A 20,365-nucleotide genomic window follows, 5' to 3' on the forward strand; every position below is an offset into this window, starting at 1 on the left:
GTGGTCTTACGGAATGCGATGAAAGAGTTCAAACTACAGGGGCAGATGGGGTAGGATAAATCCAAAGGAAATTATGCCTCAACAATTTAACTGCTCATGCAAAATTTGATATGTTTTGAGGAAGAAAGGAGTCTGTTGAGGAGGAAATAATATATGACAACATACCTAAAGACAAACGGCAATAAGACTGTGGGCAACAGGTACTACGCAAGCATTATTTGAAGCATGGAAAGGTGAGGGATAGCCTGAAATCTTCGTTGAGGAAGATGGTTTGTGAACATATGAATCTGAAGCCACTTGTAGCTTTGAAGCCTGTTTAAGGAACATACTAGTATCGTGTATTCACCATGTCAGGTAATTGTCCACACTTTAAAAATAAGCAGAGAAAGCTGCAGGAACAGCTCACGGAAGCATACCGCTATATTTCAAAGGCACTGAACTTGATGGTCCACTTTTACACAGATTCTCTTATGAGCAGCTTTAGTATAAAACTGAAAAAATACTAAACTTCACAACATATGAACTGTTCTTGTAAGATCATACGGCAGATGATTAGCTAATAAAATACATTAATATAGTATCAGACAGAGCAAATAAAATACATTTCTGCAGAAGAGATTAGCATAGATGTTTCAATGGATTAAGAATTTCAGTGACAGAAGGTATATTTAATATATAAAATCCATATAATGAGAATCAGTGGAAAAAAAACAGGGCAATTGTCATGTGTCCAAATATCTTCATAAAAAGCTGTCAAATACAAATATTTCTCAGCAACAAAATATTCTACAACTGAGCAAAGTATATTTAATTCAGAATTTATGATGTACCCTCATCATGGATTTTATAGTTACAAATATTCCTGAACAGTTGGATCTCTCTGCACTGAAACAACACTTACCTTCTTCTGTTCAGTAACTCCTAAGTAGCTTATGATTAGGAGGGCATAAAGATTATTGTTGGCTTATTCTAGCAAAAGGACAGCTGAGAAAGAATACAACCGATGTGTATAAACACACCCAGAGGCAAACACCTGAGAACTAATTAAGCTAAGACCAAATGGTTATAAATTGGCCATAAAGAAATTAAGGTTGGAAATGAAACAACCTGATGTTTTCAGATGAAAATTCAATTTTTTATTTATTTTTTTAAACAGGATGACTTGGCTGTCTATAATACCCAGGGCTTGAACTCAATCATCCAGCATGTCCTCCCACTTCCAGTCAGATACCCTAAAAACATGACAAGTTTTAACATTCTTGTAAAATAACTATACATGTATGTTAAATCCTATAATAGAACTGCTCACTGAAAAAGCATGATATAGGTTATAAATAATACAAAAATAGATACTCAGACGTGAATGAATTTCTAAAGCTGTAAAAACTGATTTGCATATTTAAATAAAACAACAAACACAACCCATAGATGCTTATTCAAGCTATCAAGACTATGAGTGTTCCTTTCAAGCAATAGCCAAAGCTAACAGAAATCTGCCTAAGCACCATTACAGCAACAATCTCTAGACCGTTTCACTTCCTACCAGTATTACTTATTTGCATTCCTTTCCTCCCAAAAATAAGGACAAGACAAAAATGTAGGCATGGCAACTTCACAGAAAATTAATAACAATCTCATTATCTTTGATTCCTTTTGAAATTTGTTTCTACTTTCTCTGCCACAAAAGTCCCCCAAAATAATAAAGAATAATGACCAAAGTGCATATGGGATATACCAATCAAAAGCAAAAGCCTGGCCCAATGCACATATGGAATATACCAATCAAAAGCACTGGCCTCTTTCACTGACATTGGTAATTTTTTTCTTTTTTTTTTTTTTTAAACCAGACCCTATTGAGAACACACACAAATTTAGCAGTACATTTAGAATATTCAGTGCTTTTTTTTCATGGGGCCTTTTTTTTCCTAGCTACTAAACTAGCAAACTTGTCATTTTTAAAGTTCACAGTAGGTAAGTGAACTACTTCATCCTTGGAACAGACTGATTCATACTTCTTAAGGAATCAAAAAAAAAAAAAAAAAGCTGTTTCATCATCAGCTGATGCTCCATCAGATCCACACTTTAGTCTCAGTTTTTGCTGATTTTCTGTAATTTATTTTTAATAGTGAAATACAATTGCATTTTATTTTGAATGCCTTTGCAATACTCAAGTTTGATAGAAATGACATTTTAATTGATACACTTTTTTTTTTGGAAAACGCAGAACAAATTAACTGCATTTTTTTCTACCTAAAAAAATCTTTTTTTTTTTTTTTTTTTTAAAAAAAGGGGGGGGGGAAGGATTCCCTTGCTAAGCCACATTCTCTTTCTCTAAGAACTCTATTATCTAAAAAATAGTCATATCTTAAGCAACCAATCCTCCTTGTCTAGGAAGCCTTGACTAGAACATTACAAACATTCTCTTTTTGGACAAAAGCATATTATTTACAAAAACAAAAAGGAGATACACTGCCCAGACAGTAATGCTAGAATCATTAATATAAATCTGAAAACCAACCTCATGAAAGACAGGAGATGCAAGCTAAAGATCCCATGGGAAAAAGAGAGTTTTATCTGGAATCTGCTGTACTATTGGTAGCCACCCGCACCATTGGACAGCTGAATAATACAGACACAGATAACTCCAGTGTTTTTTGATAGTGATAACTAAGTTTATCTCTAGTTACAGTTGCTTTGCTTTATTTCAAATGGTATCGATAAATTATTTTGGGGGGACAAAAAATTGTCCATCAGACCGTCAAGCTTTTTTCCATCAAAAAATCCCTTGCTAGTAGTTTGCACTACTTTTCACACTATTTTTCACTTCAGACTGAATCAGAAATCAATTATTTACAAGATTCTAAACTAAAGTTATTAAAATGTCTTTGCACTCTCAGAATTGCTCTTTCCTATCTTTCCTTCATGAAAAAAAATAATTATTGCAACCAAGATTTAATTGCAACAGATGGAGGGCACTGGCTAGTATAGCTTTTTTCTTTTTTTCTTTCTTATTTTTTAATTGAAGTGCTGTGGGTGGCAGGGTAAGGATTATACAATTAAATGCATACATATGTAGCATGCATGTATACATACATGCATATATTCACCACTATGTGCCTATTTATAAATTGGAAATTCTAAGTAATTAAAAGGAAAAATACAGGCAGCTTTTGCAGGTGGAAATTGAATGTATTTACAGAAGCTTTAAGGAAAACATCTTGGTGTTAATACGGTGCTATGACTGTTGAAAAAATCCAGTGAATGTGATGACTATAAATATATACACCATTCTTACAAAATTCAGGACAATGTATATCATTGCATTGTTATTCTGCTTCATTTCATACTCACAGACAGACTGTAAGAAGGTTCCAATATCACTGGCACTGACATCTTCCCTTGAAGATTCAATTTTGTTAAGTAAAAAATCTTTTCTCCCACAATCCTCTCTTTTTTCATGCGACGTACGCTGTATAGTCGAAAGCGAACTGCATAATTCCCAATCATCTCAGACTCAACGTGATTAAATTTGAATGTCTCTGTGAAGACAGGGCACGGTCCCCGCTGGATGCTGGTTTTTGCTCTCTGTTTCTTTATAGGGAGAAGAACTAGGTGTACTTGCCATGAGCTTCCACCTGTCCTGCTGTATGTAGGAATATCTGTGACAGCTGTCACTGTCACCAAAAGCTTCTGTTCCTGTGAGTCATAGTCAAAAGTCACATCCAGTGTGCCATATTTAGCTACTGGCTCAGGATCAAAAGGTTTAGGAAGCTGTGAAGATGATCCTCGAGCTGACATATCCTGAAGAAGAAGAAAAAAGCTTTTATTTATTTATTTATTGCATTATATTATTAAGCCTAGCATGGAACTATATAGCTTTCTCTAAGCAAAATGAAGGGACTATGATCTTTTTGTTCATTTCATAAACAAAGTAATTAAACACTGTAAGCCTGAAGAGATGGCTGACTAGCAGCCAAGAAAAAAAAAATCAAAAGATTTTACCTGGCCAATACTGCCAAAAGCCAGGAGCCAATCAGACATAGCTTGGATTAAATTAGGCTGTATTTATGATCTCTTCTTCTCTGTCCCACATGTTAAAATGCATACACATATGTTACAAGATATAATTACCTTACTTTGGTGTGAGTATACACACATTTTAAGTTAACATTTTGTAGTGCTTTAAGACCTGCCTGGTGATTGAGAGCACAGTGAGATGCCAGCAAAGAATACAGGAATTACAATACTTATTTGCACATGCAGCTCTTGCTGCAGTGAACAAAGATTCTATAGATGTGCCAAAAATTACCATGGTTTCATTGATGCAGTTTTACCAGAACTGTGTCAAATGAGTCTGTTCTGAACTTTCCATAAACAGCATCATTCCTAAAACCACACTGTAAACAATTTTAAAACTGCTTATTATCACTTCAATTTTTGAATAAAATATCCACCCACTATGTTTTTAAAACAGCTAGTTTGATAATGATACTGAAACAGTATTTAAAAGGGCTCAACATAATATTTACATAAGTTATCCCAAATAGGTAAAATAAACATATTTCCTGTGTGTTTTCATACTATCAAAGTATGCTTGCTTATACAAGTAGATACTACAATATAGCCTTTCCAATCTAAAAATGTTATGTTCTTATTTTAAACTGGATGCTACATAGCTATGGAAATTCCTTCCTCTGACAACTTCATTCTACAAGTTGAGTGTCTATAAAAATATGCTGACAATATTCTGTGTTCTTATTGTACACTTACACTATTGCCTGGTACGATGTGTAATGGGAAGAACCAGGGTTAGATCTCCTGTAGTTTGTTACTGTTTGAGGATCATATGTACACACTATGCCTTTCTCAGTAATGAAATTCGTGCTGATTGCAGTCCTAGCAGAGGGCCAGACACATGCAGACAGCTAGGTATTGGAGGACCTTGCATTCATATAGCAGGTGGGCCTTCCAGATGTTGCACCAACACCTCAGAAAGCAACAACTTACCACAGGGTTTACTAAGACAGAAACAGCTGTTGGCACATCAGGACCTCTCCCTAATATGCACTTCAAAACTTCAGTTAAAGACAAAAGACAAACTGTACCAAAAAAAGGCTCTTCTGCACATTGCGTCAATAAAACAGTACCCATTACATACCAGTGCAGTAATTGTTTGTTAAAGATATATCAAGGAAATGTCAATAAAAGATGAATTCTTTGTAGTAATACTAAATAGATATCATTATAGTTTGTAATGGAAAAAGGGAAAATTAAGTGAACCAAATCTCTATTATACTATCAATAAAAATAAATAAATAAATAAACTTTATAATTTTTTCCCACCATTAAAGATATATTATGAGATGTTCAACTTGTAAAGTGTCAACAGATCCATAGGAAAAATATGTGGAAGAAACACAAGAAATAATTCACTCTTATTGGGAACTTGTTTGAAAATTAAAACTCAGTAACTAAAAAGAACAATCTGAAATCCAGTTGTAGTATTTTCTTACAAATATATATATATTTTAATGAGCTGTAATATGGGTGTTCATATTTCTGTACACTGGTCTTTAGAAAAAAGCTCTCAAAAGGTTGCATTGCACGATACTTCAGAACATTCAACTGTGTTCATTTACCTCTGGACTAAGGACAGCTGTGCTATCACTTGGTACATCCTCTTCATATCCTTTGTTATGAAAACTTTCTATTTCGTGTCCTGTGCTTCCCTCACTTGGACACTTATATGAACATCTTGGACTGTTGCTACACTGGGAAAATTCACATTTACTGTCTCCAACTTCAGAAGGCGTACATGAAAGATGAGGAGAACCACTATCATCCTGGTATGGAGGTGGCTGCAGTTCATCTAGCGGAGGTGTTCTTCTCATCCTCTGAATGCAGTTAGCTGAGAATAATGAAAATTCTTTACTTACTTTCTGATTATTTACTGTTCAAAGTTCTGTAGAAAACAGTAAGTCCAATTCTGGACAGAATATTAAAAATTGTTCTTAACAAATACTGCCAAAAAATATGAATTCAAAATGGAAACAAATGATCTCAGATGAAAGATGTGGAAAAAAGCAAAGGATTAAATATATAGTCAAAATGAACTGTGTAAACCATATATAAATAAATATAGCACAAATATGACATGACAAGAAGTCTAGGTTTGAATTTTGGTAATGCTTACCTTGCAAAAACCTTTGGGTATCTTGAGTCACATTCTGCACAGGTGGAATGTAGACCAATTAAGCAAACAAAATACACTCCCTAAAGCCATGATATCAAACTTCTGATTACCTCCCATGTAGTTGCTCACCCAGGGAGATAGTTAATTAAACTCTGAGGACAAATAAGTAGTAATAAATGCTGACACAAGCCTTTTCACACAAGTGAACTCTGCTCACCTGTGAATTTAATAAAAGAAGCAGTATCTCAGAGACAGATTCCTTTCTACTTATTAAGAATGGCTACAGGTTACATACCCAGTGTCTAAGAACGTAGACGCTGGGTCCAGCCACCAAAAACAGCAGAAAAAGTACCACGAGCAACCGGGTGCCTGGGGGTGAATGCTGGATGCTTAACATCTTTGTTTCATACAGACAGATGAAACTAGATATTTGATAGATGGAACTGTGGTTATATATGTCCTCAGAAAATAAAGCCAGAATGCATGGCTATGAATACAGAAAGTTAATTCCAAACAATTACATTTCAATTTTTGGTCTCATGTTTTACCACACAGTGTTACACAGAGTTGGGAAAAGACAGTAAGTATTCTTTAGCTGAAATGAAAGTAGTTCTAAGGACATGTAAAACCTGTTTCACATATCATTTCTGTCAGCTATAGAGGTTTTAATGAAGGTTTCAATGCACCTCACAAATATAGGAATAACTTAAACACAAAAATTTCAGACATACTGCTGTCACACAAAGGAAAATCTATCAAAAAAAAGGAAGTTAACAAAAGTATGAGCATTAGTATGAAACAAGTTTTGATTTCAGATTCCGCTAAGAAAGAAAATTATTTTCCTTCCTACATGACAAAGGTGGTATATTTTAGTTTCACCATCAATTTTTTTGCATAAGGGATTGCCCTGCCTATGTCCTAATTTCTCACCAAGTATATGAACCTTTTAATTACTTCAGAGGCAACAACAAGTTTTTTCAATGTATCACTTGAACAAACAGACTATGCCAAGAGTTACCCTTTATAGAACAAAGTTGAAAACAGTAACACATCACTCTCAAGCAACAAGAAGTCTCAGCATTCATGGGAAGCAAACCCAGACACATTGGCTAAAAGAGAGCCATGGTCCATTGTGATCGCCAAAGTTGGGCAATGGAGGGACAGGCACACCACAGCTCATTATCGAGCATATCTACAGCATCAATATATACAGGCCTCAAAGTTCATCTCTTTTGGGAACGCAGGGCTCTTCTCTATACCACTGGGCTGCTAATGGAAATTCTCTGAGTTGTAGCTAAGGCAAACGAGTGATTAAAACAATGCAAAGTGCTCCTAGAAAGTGATCCTGGAGTCAGGAATCCTCTCTCCTCTTATAAACCCATCAGAGGCAGCCTACCATTCAGAGCAATCCCAGGTAAAGCTCCTTTGCTGTTAGCTAGCCCAGTGCCACTAACTCCCAAAATGCCAGTCCCAGATAGGGACTGGCAAGGAAAAAAGAGCAGGCAGGGAATCCTACACTCCAACTGCAGCCATTGGTCCTGCAGATGTACATAGAGCCTTACATGTGAAACCGAGTTCTCAAGTGAACAATCAGAATCTTGAAATCACCATGCAGGAACAATGGGAAAGATCTAAACTGCAGAAAACTGAGAGATGTGTGAAAGCACTTTTTCTTGGACATCAGATAACTCATGCCTGTGAAACTAGATAGGCACCATTTTAGATTCTAAACTGGTATTTTAATCATAATAAAAAAATAAATATCATTTGACTTTCTATACCATCAAAAGAGGACTATCTTTTCACTACTTAAATAATTAAGTATGCATTTAAACTTAGAGCAACAAAATTTCTGCTCATAGTTGCTCAAAGGCAATAACAGCCTTAAAGATAGAGTAAATATCATGCAACTACGACTAAATGTCATTCTTTTTTACTTGTAGTCTGCAAAGCCTTTTTAACCCCCAGCTTTTTCACAATCTAAAGACACAAAAATGTGTCTGGGTAACTAACAACACCATTATTGTCTTACATTAGTAAATAAAAGGCTCTATGACTCACTTTTTTCCACTTTGATGAACTCCATTATATTTCCCTGTGGGAAAACTGCACAGGCTGCATGACAGAAAACGTATTTTTAATGTAGGTGGGGAAGAAGTGAAGAAAAGAAAATTCTTATTAACCAGCTGTGATTTAAAAATCTCAGAAAAGCAGAACACTGGGACAGGTTTTACCTAGTTATTTCTGAAAGTTTAGTTACCAAACAAAAATAACGTGTAAACACTTAAAACAAATACCCCATATCATGTTTGAAAGTCTAAGGACATCTTTATCAACATGCATACACTGTTTTTGAAGAAAAGTTTTCTCTAAATAAAAAGACATTTTTAAATAACCTTTTTAACTGAACAAATCTCATCTTAAATTAACTTCCCCTTCCCCACAGTAAATGATTTGCTAAAATGATGACTTCATGTTACAGTTCTCTGAAAATACTATGATGTCATTTGAACTACATGATTACATAATTATTGATGATATCAAAAATAAACAGTATCACAGACAGAAGTAAATACAGCAACATTGAATAATGTCTGATGCTAGGTATTTTCCTTAAAAATTGCATAGAAGTAGTAACTAAAATAATCAATCAACAGCACTCTGCATATGCATCAAAGTTTAAAATAAGAAAACAGTGCTAATGCGTGCTGGCCTACCCCTGGTTATATTAAATAAAAATGTTTGGATCTGGAAAAAAAGCGTGTTCTGAAATGTCTATTTACATATGGGATCTGTAAATATACCTTGTGTCTTTAAAGTGTAAACTTATATGCAATTACATTTATGCATACTTGTGTACTGTGACACAAAGAATGCCTTTCAAAGACCTGTGAATGTGGCTAAGACTTGCTGAAGAGTTATACTTAAGCAAATTGTTACAGTGAAAATCCAGAATTAATTGGAGCATCTTTTCTGTGCTAGTTTACCATAAATTTTTCTGCTCTCAAACAACACAGAAAATATATTTTACCAATTCCCCCAGTAAACTTCAGCATATTAAGTTATCGCAACAGTTTGGATCAGTCAGTGTGAAAAACAAGTCAACATATATCCCAAATCCGGAAGACACGATTAATCACAGAGAAACCAAATCTTGTACAGCCTGAGGAGGTTCCTCCTATACAGGAAATGCAAGAACAGGGACGAAAGAACAAAAAGGAAAAAATAAATTTACAGATAAAGATCTAACATCCAGTTTTCCACCCAAAATAAGTGGATATTGTCATAACATGAATGAAACAAAGTTGTTTAGTAACAAATATTGGGTAAACTCTAACTTGAGAATATAGTGTATTGCTCTTGATAAACAGATTTGCATAATAAATTTTAGGTGTTAACTGCTTTAATTAAAATTTTCTTCCTTTAGTGGGCTAGAAAAATACTCAAATAATTTTAACAGTGTAATACTAGCTCAACAGCTGAAGAAAGCAGACATCACAAGCAAAATACCTGACAAAGTCAGATTAGCATTTTGCTGGTATGCTCGGAAATTAGAGCACATGAACTATCATTAGCACATTTAAGTCAGAAGTAAATAAATGCTTTCTTTTTAGTACTGTTTGTTAAACAACCAAGGTTAATCTGTTTTCCTAAATCAATTTACATGGGATTGATTGAAAGCCGAGGGGACATAATATATATCTTGCCATCAGCCTCAAGAGACCGTCAATAAATCTGACTCAGCAATTACATTTGTGAGTAAGACTAGAGTATTCCTAGAATACACAATTTATAACTATGAGAAAATACATGGACTTTTTCAAAGTCATTTTTCCATGTGGAATTCCAATTTAAAGATATATGAACTTTCTATACAAAATGTTTTTCTTTTAGGTTTTCAGTTACTGTTTGATATTTCTGCTCTCAGTGTTCTTAATTTCTCCTCTCTGTCCTGGTCCCTTGTGGAGCACACTAGGCTGTACAACATTTTACCATGAAGCTGGTGATGTTCCTTTCCATGTTACAATGTTTAGACTTTGCTGCCTTAATTAAATTTCCCAGAGGTTGTCAGAAACAGCATCAGAAACCAAGCTTTCTTTAGCCCGTATTTCCTAATTCCATTAATGTCCATTTCAACATAGAGAAAAAGAAGTTATCCCCATGGTTGTAATTCCCATGTCTCATAAGCAATAATTAACTACACTTTTGCAACTTTTAGTTTCTCAGATATATTACTCTTTTAAATATTCATGCTATTGTGGGAGGCAGGATTAACAGAAAACCTCTTTGGGAATCTGGTTTCCAGTTACTTCAAAACAAATAATCACTATATAAATTAATAATTTTGCAAGCCATATTTTGTAATTACCATGAATATCTTCATACTCAAACAGTATCTTTTCCTCCCATGTTTCCACATACACCATACTTCAAAATTATTTTTTTTAATCTAACATAAATTTCAAGTTTTCAAGCCTTCAAGGGGTTCTATGTAAATGTTAAGACAATTTAAATAAAACATAAAATGAAATACTTGTTTAAAAATTAAAGAAACCTTTCTTATTCTGAATGATTAAATACCCTTAGAGATTTCTGATATACAGCACAGACAGTCCAAATGGAATTTTCATGTTTGAACTTTTCTACCATCTAAAATATTACGTTGACTGAATTACCCCACATTACGAGGAGTATAAAATATAAACATTAAATATTGAATGAAACCTCAGGGCTCTCCTTCCCTTAAAATGAAAATCTTACATGCATCTTTGTGAGGAAAAAAAACACTTATTATTTCACGATAAAACAAATTACCTCAGCATTATGTTATTTCTGTTCCAAAAGAGTTATGGCATAAGTCTTGCTTAATGAAATAAGGGGAATACAAGATTTGTTCCAAGTGATTATGGGCAAGTGAAAAAATTCTTATCAGCTTTCTTCTTCCATTTGCCATATTTTAGACTTTTATTCATAGTAAAAATACTGTCGACATTAAGCAATTCACCATTAAACAAGAAAGCAATCACATAAAACTTTTTGGAAAAAAAATCCTTTGTTTCCTAATATTTAGAAAATTTACATATACTACAAGCTTGATCCCAGACACATAGAAATTAAAACAGTGTTTAAGGATTTAAAAGCTCTTAGGCTACTTTCAATTTTCTTCCTCAAGAGAGGTCTAAGACCTATTGACTCTATTGATTCTTGCATACTAAATTTATTATTATAATTTGTTTACATCACAAGCCTTCAGAACTACAACTTGGTTTTGGTTGCTGAAAAAAAAAAAAAAAAGCACTTTTTTCACTTTCCACTATTTGATATGTAAGACCTTTCTTCCTGTCTAGTGGCAAGAAGAAATACTCATTCTGTTATAAAGAATATGGAACACTGCTACACTGGTGAAACACTCCAAGCTTTCTCTTTCCAAAATGAGCCTAAATTAGAACATTTAGACTACAAATGCATTATTAAAACATTATAGTGAACTAACTGTCAAAGACATTCTTTTGTTTCCTTCCCAAATATTTTGGTCGTCTTTCAGTGAAAATTATATATTAGCATCTCTTGAATTCATTTCCTTACAATTTAAGTATCATTCTCACATTACTTATACAGTATTTTTATTAATTTGACTAGAAAATAGTTCAACCTAGTTCTTTCTGAACAGCTGTCCAAAATATATATAAATATTGTATAAACTATTGGTTCAATATGTTACTTTTATTGATGCAAATGTCAGTAAAACTTCTCTCTGAAAGATTTTTTTTTTTTTATCTTTTAAAAGGAGGTTTTAAAAACTCCACTTTTGTGAGCTTAGGTCTAACTCTGTAAAACTTTTTTGAAGCAGAGATCTTTAAGAAATGAAATTATAAAATTGTTTGCCTTTACTTTCACAATTATGTTTCCTTAGGTAAAATATTTGTAACATGTTCATTCAGCATCCTAAAAACTTATTTTCTGTTCAATTCAGATATTGGTTTCACCTTTGAGTCAACTTTTTACACTACTTTTCAGACCACACTGTTGGCTAATTTCCTACATTAATAGCTATTACTTTGCACATTTGATTGCTGTTATTTTTTTCCTAATTAGCACAACTGTTGGTAAAAGCACCACTTTCAAAAAGAGAAATTAAATCATAAAGTTTTCCCTTTTTTTCCCCTCCTTTTAAAATACACTGTAAGTCTTACTTGCTGAAGGAGATTGACAACCGGCGTTGAAATCTTAAGAGGGCCTTGGTGACAAGGAAATGCCTTTCATCATCTCTGAAAAAGTATCCAAATTCATCTCTCTCCAGCATTTAAGGATGCATGAGAGAAAATTTCAAGTTTAACAGCTAAAAATCTCTGAAGAATCCACCCACTGTAAACAATTTCAAGACCCTGAAAACCCATATTTCTGACCAATCTGTGGACTGTAGCAGCTGGATGGGGACTGTAGAAAAACTTTTCTTGTCATTGCTATACTTCAGTTGCGTACATTTACAACTTCAAATTACAGCTCAAGTTCCAGTCCCATTTAATACCACTATACCTGCAATACAGGAGTCATGTAGGAGGATGAGCTGCTGGAAAGGTTAAAAAGACCCCAATGAGATACAAAATCAACTCCCAGTAAAATATTATAACACACAGATAATATTCCTGTACTGTTCTGCCTCTCATTGTATTTGGTCTCAAGTAAGGAAAGAAATATGATTTGTAAACAAGATTAATATGTTTTATATATATAATGTTCTTGAACATTTTAATATTTTTGGTTTATTTCAGGCACATTCATTTTTGATTTGACAAAAAAAATAATGCAAAGTTTTCCAAATATTACAGCAATGACCTTCAAGTTGTAAGTTTTTTACTTAATGACACAAATAAGATCCATGCAGCAGTATACACTGTACTTAAATCTGTTCCTGAATCACCAAAATTCCATTTTTTCATACTTTGAACTTAAATAAGATGCAAGTACTAATAAGATGCAAGTACTACCTTTAATGAGAACTCTTCCTGCAGCTTAAAATACTCCAACTTCAGTTTCTTAAAAAATAACTTCACCTCAGTAGCTGTATTTTGTAACTCTTTACTAAAAATTATGTAAAGTTCCCATTTATTTTAGCTCTCTATTTATTGCTACCTTGATTGGTTAAAATGAAACAGGAAAGATATTTTCCATCAAGAACTGCTTCCAGAATAGAAACACAAAGCTGGCTTTAATTCCTTTGCCTTGTTTTTATTGCAATTTTATGAGATATAATACTCTCTTGGAGTGAGTCGCTACCACAGTGCTGCACTACAATGATTCTACATGAACAATTTCAGAAGAACATGTGTTAAATTTTCTGTCCATCCACTTAAGATATTTACGTGATGCCGATTTAGACATCTACTCCTTCACCACAATATTTGTATGTATCACCAGTTATGAGAAGTTAATGCATTTGGCATTTCACAGATGGAAAACTGAAGTACAGATTTAAACAAGAGGCAATAAAGATTGTTGTGAATCTAGTTCTGAAGTACTCATAATCACACAGAAAGCTTTCAATGAAGTGTGGAATTGAAACCAAGTCTTCGAAGTCTAGTACCCTAGCCATCTCTCCTGGGTTTTATTTGTTTACTTTTACTTCAAACCTTCTAAATTATTACTAGTCTAAGAATACACCTGAATTGTTTACCACTACCAGGTAAACCTCCAAGCCACTAACTTGATAACCCCACAGAACATTCCATTATCAGCTTTGCATTGAAAAATAAGGAAAAGAATATTAAAAAATTACAACATAGTGTGGGAGAAAAGGTAAGAAGAAGAAAAAAGCAAAAAGAAAAGGTAGGCATGATGATTTAGGAAAAAAAGTGATAGCTTGTTGGTAAATCAACAAAGGAATGAGGAGAAATAAAGGGAGAGAAATTTAGTAGATCTGTAAAGAAAATGAGAAAAAAGAGCAAACAGTGGAAAAAAAAAAAAAGAACAGAAAAGATGCAAGCTGGAACAAAAAAAAATTACAAACACCTAAAATAATAAAGCAAAAAGTGACAGCAAAAGGAAGGTGAAGGAAAGGGGAAAATAAAACAACATATGACATGCAAAAAAAAGTGGTTCAGATCTGAGAAAAAAGGAATGTCAACAGAGCAAAGACATAAAAGAGAAATTAGAGATACCTGATGGGTGGAAATATCTGTATTTGTAGGTGAAAATCTACACAACCTAGAGAACACAGTCAGCTACATTCCAGCAGAGGTAATAGGCTTCTCCAAATAGGCATTTTATATATATTTTAACTTATTGGAAAGAGACAGTAGTAATAATTCAGATTGTGAGATTCAAAAGGACCTAAATTTCTTCTGTCTATTCAGGCACTTTTTTCCCTCCTTTTTTTGACACTGGCTCAATGACATCCTTTAGTAAAAACAGATGGTATTTCCTACAGTATATTGGAGTATTACTGTAAAACCAATTCTAGAAAAATCGGTTGTTTGTTTGTTATTTATTTATTTATTTTAAAACAGATCCTATAGCTTTATCAAATAATAAGATGCTAGAAGCCATGTGCCAGAAAAATTAAGGACCATCTTAGTTTGCAAGAGACCCTAATAGGTCAACAACAGCAGAGAATTGTCTATATATGCTCATGACTGCAGAAAGTATGCTTAGAAATAATGGCACAAATACCACTTCTGTGCACAACCACCCAGAAAAAGAAAGGAGAAACAGACATTGTTAAGTCAGAGAAAATGAGTATGCTTTCAAACTAAGGTATCTTTCCTTCACACATCCAGTACAAGGACTAAGAATACACACAAAAAAAAGACATGGATTAAGCAGCAGGGAGGACATGAGTCTCCTCTACTCACTCCAGCAAAGCCTCAAACTAGTTTCTCAGGGTATACCGGAACATGATTACTGAAAACTGAGTTCTTACACTTCTTTGTGGTGATTCTGAGACTTCCCACTGTCACAGACAAGCTGCTTTACTAGGCTTGTATATACAATTCAGTTGTTGCTATGTTTCCATATAATTCACAAAACAGGCAATTTGCTGAATTCTGACAGCACTAGATGAATATATGTCTGGCTAGTGAAGATATTTTCATTCAACCATACCATGAAGTCATAAGATCTTTGGGTGAGCTTGTGAGAGTTTTAGAACAGTGGCCAAGCTGCATATTGCATACAGAGGGCTCATAAGGTCTTATCAAACAGCTGGAGACAAATTGTTCTTTCCTGTCATCCACCCAATGAAAGAATAATACTAAACATACAAGGATCAGAGTGCAGCATATTATTCTCAAACCTTTTAATTTCCCAAAACACTAACTGAAAAATTGTGTTGTCATGAGCACAGTTCTATACTTAAAATATTAAGCTTATTAGGGGCTGTGACACTGAGTAAAAACATGCATATCCAACAAAAATTTCTCATAAACCTTTCTTACATTACTTAAAAGAATAAAATAAAATGTATATACCTGAAACTGCTGTTTGATGCTGCTTGTTGAATGAGAGACTTAAAGGTGATACACAGCAGTTAATTAGCAATCAAAGTCTGACAGCTACAGCTGCAAAATGTTTGTATGATAATTTAAAAATTGAAAATTATTTATTTCACTCTACATGAAATTAGTGTACACTCATTAGAAAGAGAGTGATTATCTAGAAAAGTATTACTGGAAGATTTCAGTAGATTTGCTACAGCATCGGAAAGCATACAACATATTTCTCCAGACCTATTAGCATTATACCTGTTCTCAGGATTTGGTGTCAACATGGTCTTTAGATCTTGACATCACAACGGAAAACATACATGTACTCATCAGAATAATGTTTAACAGAGTTCACAATCAGAACACTTTTTTTTTTTTCCCCCTTTCTTTTCTTTTTTAAAATCTCAGCACTCATAGTTTGAACTACTTCATTAAACTATATATAAAGTCAGTATATGCAACTAATGTACATACACAATGCAACAAAGAAAATTCTCCTTAAATGTAAGGAAAAAAAAAACCTTTGGAATTAGATTGTTTATAGACCAGAAGAGTTTACCCATAGACTGTGTTATCCAATGCCTGGAAAGATTTAAAAGGTCTATCGGCTAAGACACAGAGCAGCCTGTTCTAACTTTGAAGTTAGCTCTCTTCCAGATCAGACCAGATAACTTCCACAGGACCTTTTCAACCTATGATTTATTGATTCTACAATATATATTGGAAAAACATAGTCCCATGCTAGGTAATCAGGGATGGGGATCATCTCAAATATAGACATCTCAAATTCTATAAAGCCACTTCTATAATACAGTAATTTAATAACTTACAGTAACATATAGCTCCATACATATATATGTATATCTATATCTCTCTCTCTATATATATAGGATATACTAATTACACTGCTGTATTCTGATTTAAATACAAATACGTTGTCAGCGTAACCTTTCATGATATAAAAAAAATTAAAACAAAAATTAAAGCAAAACAAGAACTGAAAGAGATTTGGAATACTTTGTTATCTGGTGCTGTTCTACTGCAGTACACCTTGCAGCTAACAAGTCTTAGAGAATTCAGCATCACTGACATTTTTACTTTGATAAAATGAACATGTCAACATACTGGTTTTAGGTAAAAACCAACCAACCAACCTTTAAATTCTGCATGTAATATAAAACTGTTGTTAAACACACACATGTAAACACAAAAATATACATACACACATACCCCAAGGCCACATATAAGAAACGAGAAAAATTCAAGGTTTATGAAATATTAAATACAATTAAGATTACACTGAGGAAGTAATATCCATAACAAAATGCCAATGTTAGAAAGCAAATATTGACCTTTATAATTTATCAAGTAAAAAAGCCTCAATTTGCTCACTATTCAAACTTGAACAATAAGTATGATAGCTTAGATGGCAGAAAGAGGAAAAAAAAACAGTATTTGCTATCACTTTGCATTAACATTTTGACCAGTCAACAATTCGGTAGTGATGAAATGTGCAGTTTGATTCAAAGTAAGACAAGGCTATTTAAATAACTCAAAATAAGAAATGGGTATTGAAACATTAGAATTTTGATAAGCGATCACAGCTGCACTAGAATTAGTTTCTATAGCAACAGAGGAAATAATGTGGAGAATTGCACTGCAATACAAGATGGATTCCTTACAAACACTGCTGTTCAGACAGAAAACTTTAAAATTATTCACTGTATTAAAATATTTCTATTAAAATGGTTATTTAAATACCCTATACCTTGTACCCCGTACATTGCTCTATTTTGGTTCTCCACAATTCAATTCTACTGCATCTATTCAAGTTTTATATTACATTTTCACACTTTTCCCCCAATGCTTACCTCCCTATTTTAAAACTAAAGTGACTTATTGTGGAATATATATACTGGAACTTCAATCTCAAACTAATCTGCATTTTCAATATTTATCTTTTATTATTCCTACCTAGAAGCACTCATTGTGTTTATTTTTCCAGCAGTGCACTTGTAAAATATTACAGAATCCTTTTTCTTTGCATGTGCTATTTATAAGAAGCTGCATCACTGCCATGCGAATGAACATCACTATGGAACTTCTAAACTTGTGGTCATAGGAGACATGCACGGGCTTTTTATCAGTGTGCACTCTCGTGTCCTAAGCATGATTAAGAAACCATAGAATATCCATTGATATTCATGGTCTGAATGCCCATAAGATGGTAAGATAAAAGCCTTTCAGTTGAGCATATCTTTAGATTCCAAATGTTGCCCATTTCTAGCACTAAGAATTATTGTTCCATTGCATCATCTCTGATTCTAGCTATTTTTGGCAACTAATTAAAAGCATATGCATGAACCTTTTATGTATTTTGCCCTTATAATGAGACCTATTACTCTGGCTTATTCAATCCCTTTGAGTTCCAAAGTATCTTTCGAGTTACCATGGATACAAGTGATATGCTTTCTCCCACAACTGCTTTGTGTGCCTTATCAAACACCAGAAAACTGACACAGTAGGAATCTGAGCCATCTATACAGGATGAATACCAAACCTCTTGGAAGTATCCCCCCTCACCAGAATTGAGCTATACCATAAACAGCACTTGTAATGAAAGAAACAAGCAGGTTCTTTTCTGTCACAAGGAAAGCAAAATGAAAAAGATGCAGACATCAAACAATTTAGTCTGATCAATTCTGAAACAGCAATAAAATGAAAACAGAAGTACACAGAATACTTCTGAGTTTGCTATTTCCAGTTGACAGAGTTTAAGTGTTTCTAGATCAATAGATCCACTGAAGATGTAAAACATATGAAATGCTTGCTGAGATTTGCTAAAAGAGTTGCAGAAACATTGTATTCAACTCTGAGATTATGCAAAAACTTGAGTAAATAAAACTCCCTTAAATAGAAATTGTTAGGCCTCTTTATACAAATTTATTACGGGCATTTTCAAATGTAAATTGCATTCCAACAAGCTGGGAATAATTTGTACTAATCAGCGAAGAAGAGGGCAGTTAGTAAACTGATTTTCCCATTTTATTTCCCTATTCCAACCTGTTCTTGAAAACAAAAGATCCTCTCCACTCAGACAGCAATATTAACAATGGATTCAAAACAAAAGTGCTGACATTAACATAATCTGAATGAATATATGAGAAATAAATGGGAATATCCAGAAGGAAAAAATATTGTAATATGAAATCAATATAAACACATTCAGAACCATCACTCAGCTCTGACTACGTTTATGGTAAGACAATGGCTACATATAAGTGCCAAAAAGGCAGATGAGTACTTGAGAGCCATAGAAGGGATAAGCACAATGCTCCTCTTGTCCTTTTTTCTCAGTTATCTAAACTTCTCTAAGTATTAGAGCAAAATACTCTACAAAAACTTACCTGATTTGTTTATATCAGTAAACTAAGCCTTGCTTTAAAATCCACAGATTTCAAAGCATAATATCTGAGCTAGATACACTGAAGTATAAAAGACACCGACACTTACTCTTGTTTCTACTAGCATTAACTGTATCATTTTGATACATTTGTTTTCCACAAACAGATATATACTAAAGACATACTGCACATTTTCATTTTTTTAAACAGTAACACTGTAGGTTAGCCTCATGTTTGGCTGGACGTCATAAGATTCATTCCTTTTAAATTTTACATTTGACTTTGAATTTTCTCATGTCATGTTTTCATTCATTTAGGAATGAAAAACAACCCCATAATGCTTTTACTGTGAACACAACCATAATTACACATCACATTATTTTCCTGAAAAATTTATTTTAAAAATAATTTAGAGCTAGTAATACAATGAAAAGGAACTTAAAGTTGACTGCTACTTTGCCATTGATGATAAGTCATCTGTATTATCAAAATATGATTAAATCTTTAGTTTAATGTTGGAACCTCTTCTAAAAACAAAACAAAAAAGCTTCTGAAACAGCAGTGGTATTTGCACAATGGCTCGGTACTCCTGCCATCATACTCACCTCTACTCCTGCTTATCATTTTGTCTGTTTATAATACTCTCCTGGATTATCTGCATTGTGCACAAAATCACAAAAGAGATATCCATTCCTCCTTAGGTAAATATAGTTCAACTCTTAAGAAATAACAAGACTAACACAGTTACTATCCTTCGTAAAAAAAGGTTAAGCTCTTCCTTCAGTAAATCTCAGAGATTTCAAGAAGTAGCCACTGCTATTTCCTGCACCTTTGAGGCCATGAGATTGCCCTTAACACTAAAGACAACTAAAGTTTTTATTCCTGAAGATGTTCTTATTTTAAAGCCTTTTTTTTTTCTTCTTTTTTTTTTTTTTTTTTTTCTTCCCTCTGGTCAACAGGTAGGAAACAGCACCAGATAAAAGCAGATGATTCAGAGCAGTGTCTCTCATTGCCAGGGAAAGGAATTTTGCTCTGATAACAGCCATCATGAAACAGGATGATGAGTTTTTCAGATGGAGAACATTAGGCATTAGTCCCTTAAGAGCTGAGTTATTTCTCCATTTCTCAGAAAATAACCATCAACTCAAACTGTCTTTTCAAACTTTACCAGATCTACTCAAGAGTCACCTGTTGACTGAATTTTGTGTGGACCAACAACACCTGATTCTAAATGTGACAGGAAGAGATCTCAGGGCAGAACAATCAACTTCTTCTTCAAGAAGAGC

At 33.7% G+C, this 20,365-nt stretch overlaps 1 protein-coding gene across 6 annotated transcripts in view; it reads right to left on the minus strand.

The window, feature by feature from the left end:
* Positions 1–20,365, minus strand: part of SYT14 (synaptotagmin 14) — an 82,164-nt gene that overhangs the window by 17,530 nt on the left and 44,269 nt on the right. For all 6 annotated transcript variants that reach the window (XM_068676182.1, XM_068676184.1, XM_068676183.1 and 3 more), the window contains 2 exons: positions 5,640–5,908; positions 3,352–3,801 (listed from right to left, as the gene is read on the minus strand). In XM_068676182.1, the coding sequence (XP_068532283.1) occupies positions 3,352–3,801; positions 5,640–5,908 (719 nt within the window). The remainder of the gene's footprint in view (positions 1–3,351; positions 3,802–5,639; positions 5,909–20,365) is intronic.

Source organism: Anas acuta, chromosome 3 (assembly GCF_963932015.1).
Source record: "Anas acuta chromosome 3, bAnaAcu1.1, whole genome shotgun sequence".
Taxonomy (NCBI): domain Eukaryota; kingdom Metazoa; phylum Chordata; class Aves; order Anseriformes; family Anatidae; genus Anas; species Anas acuta.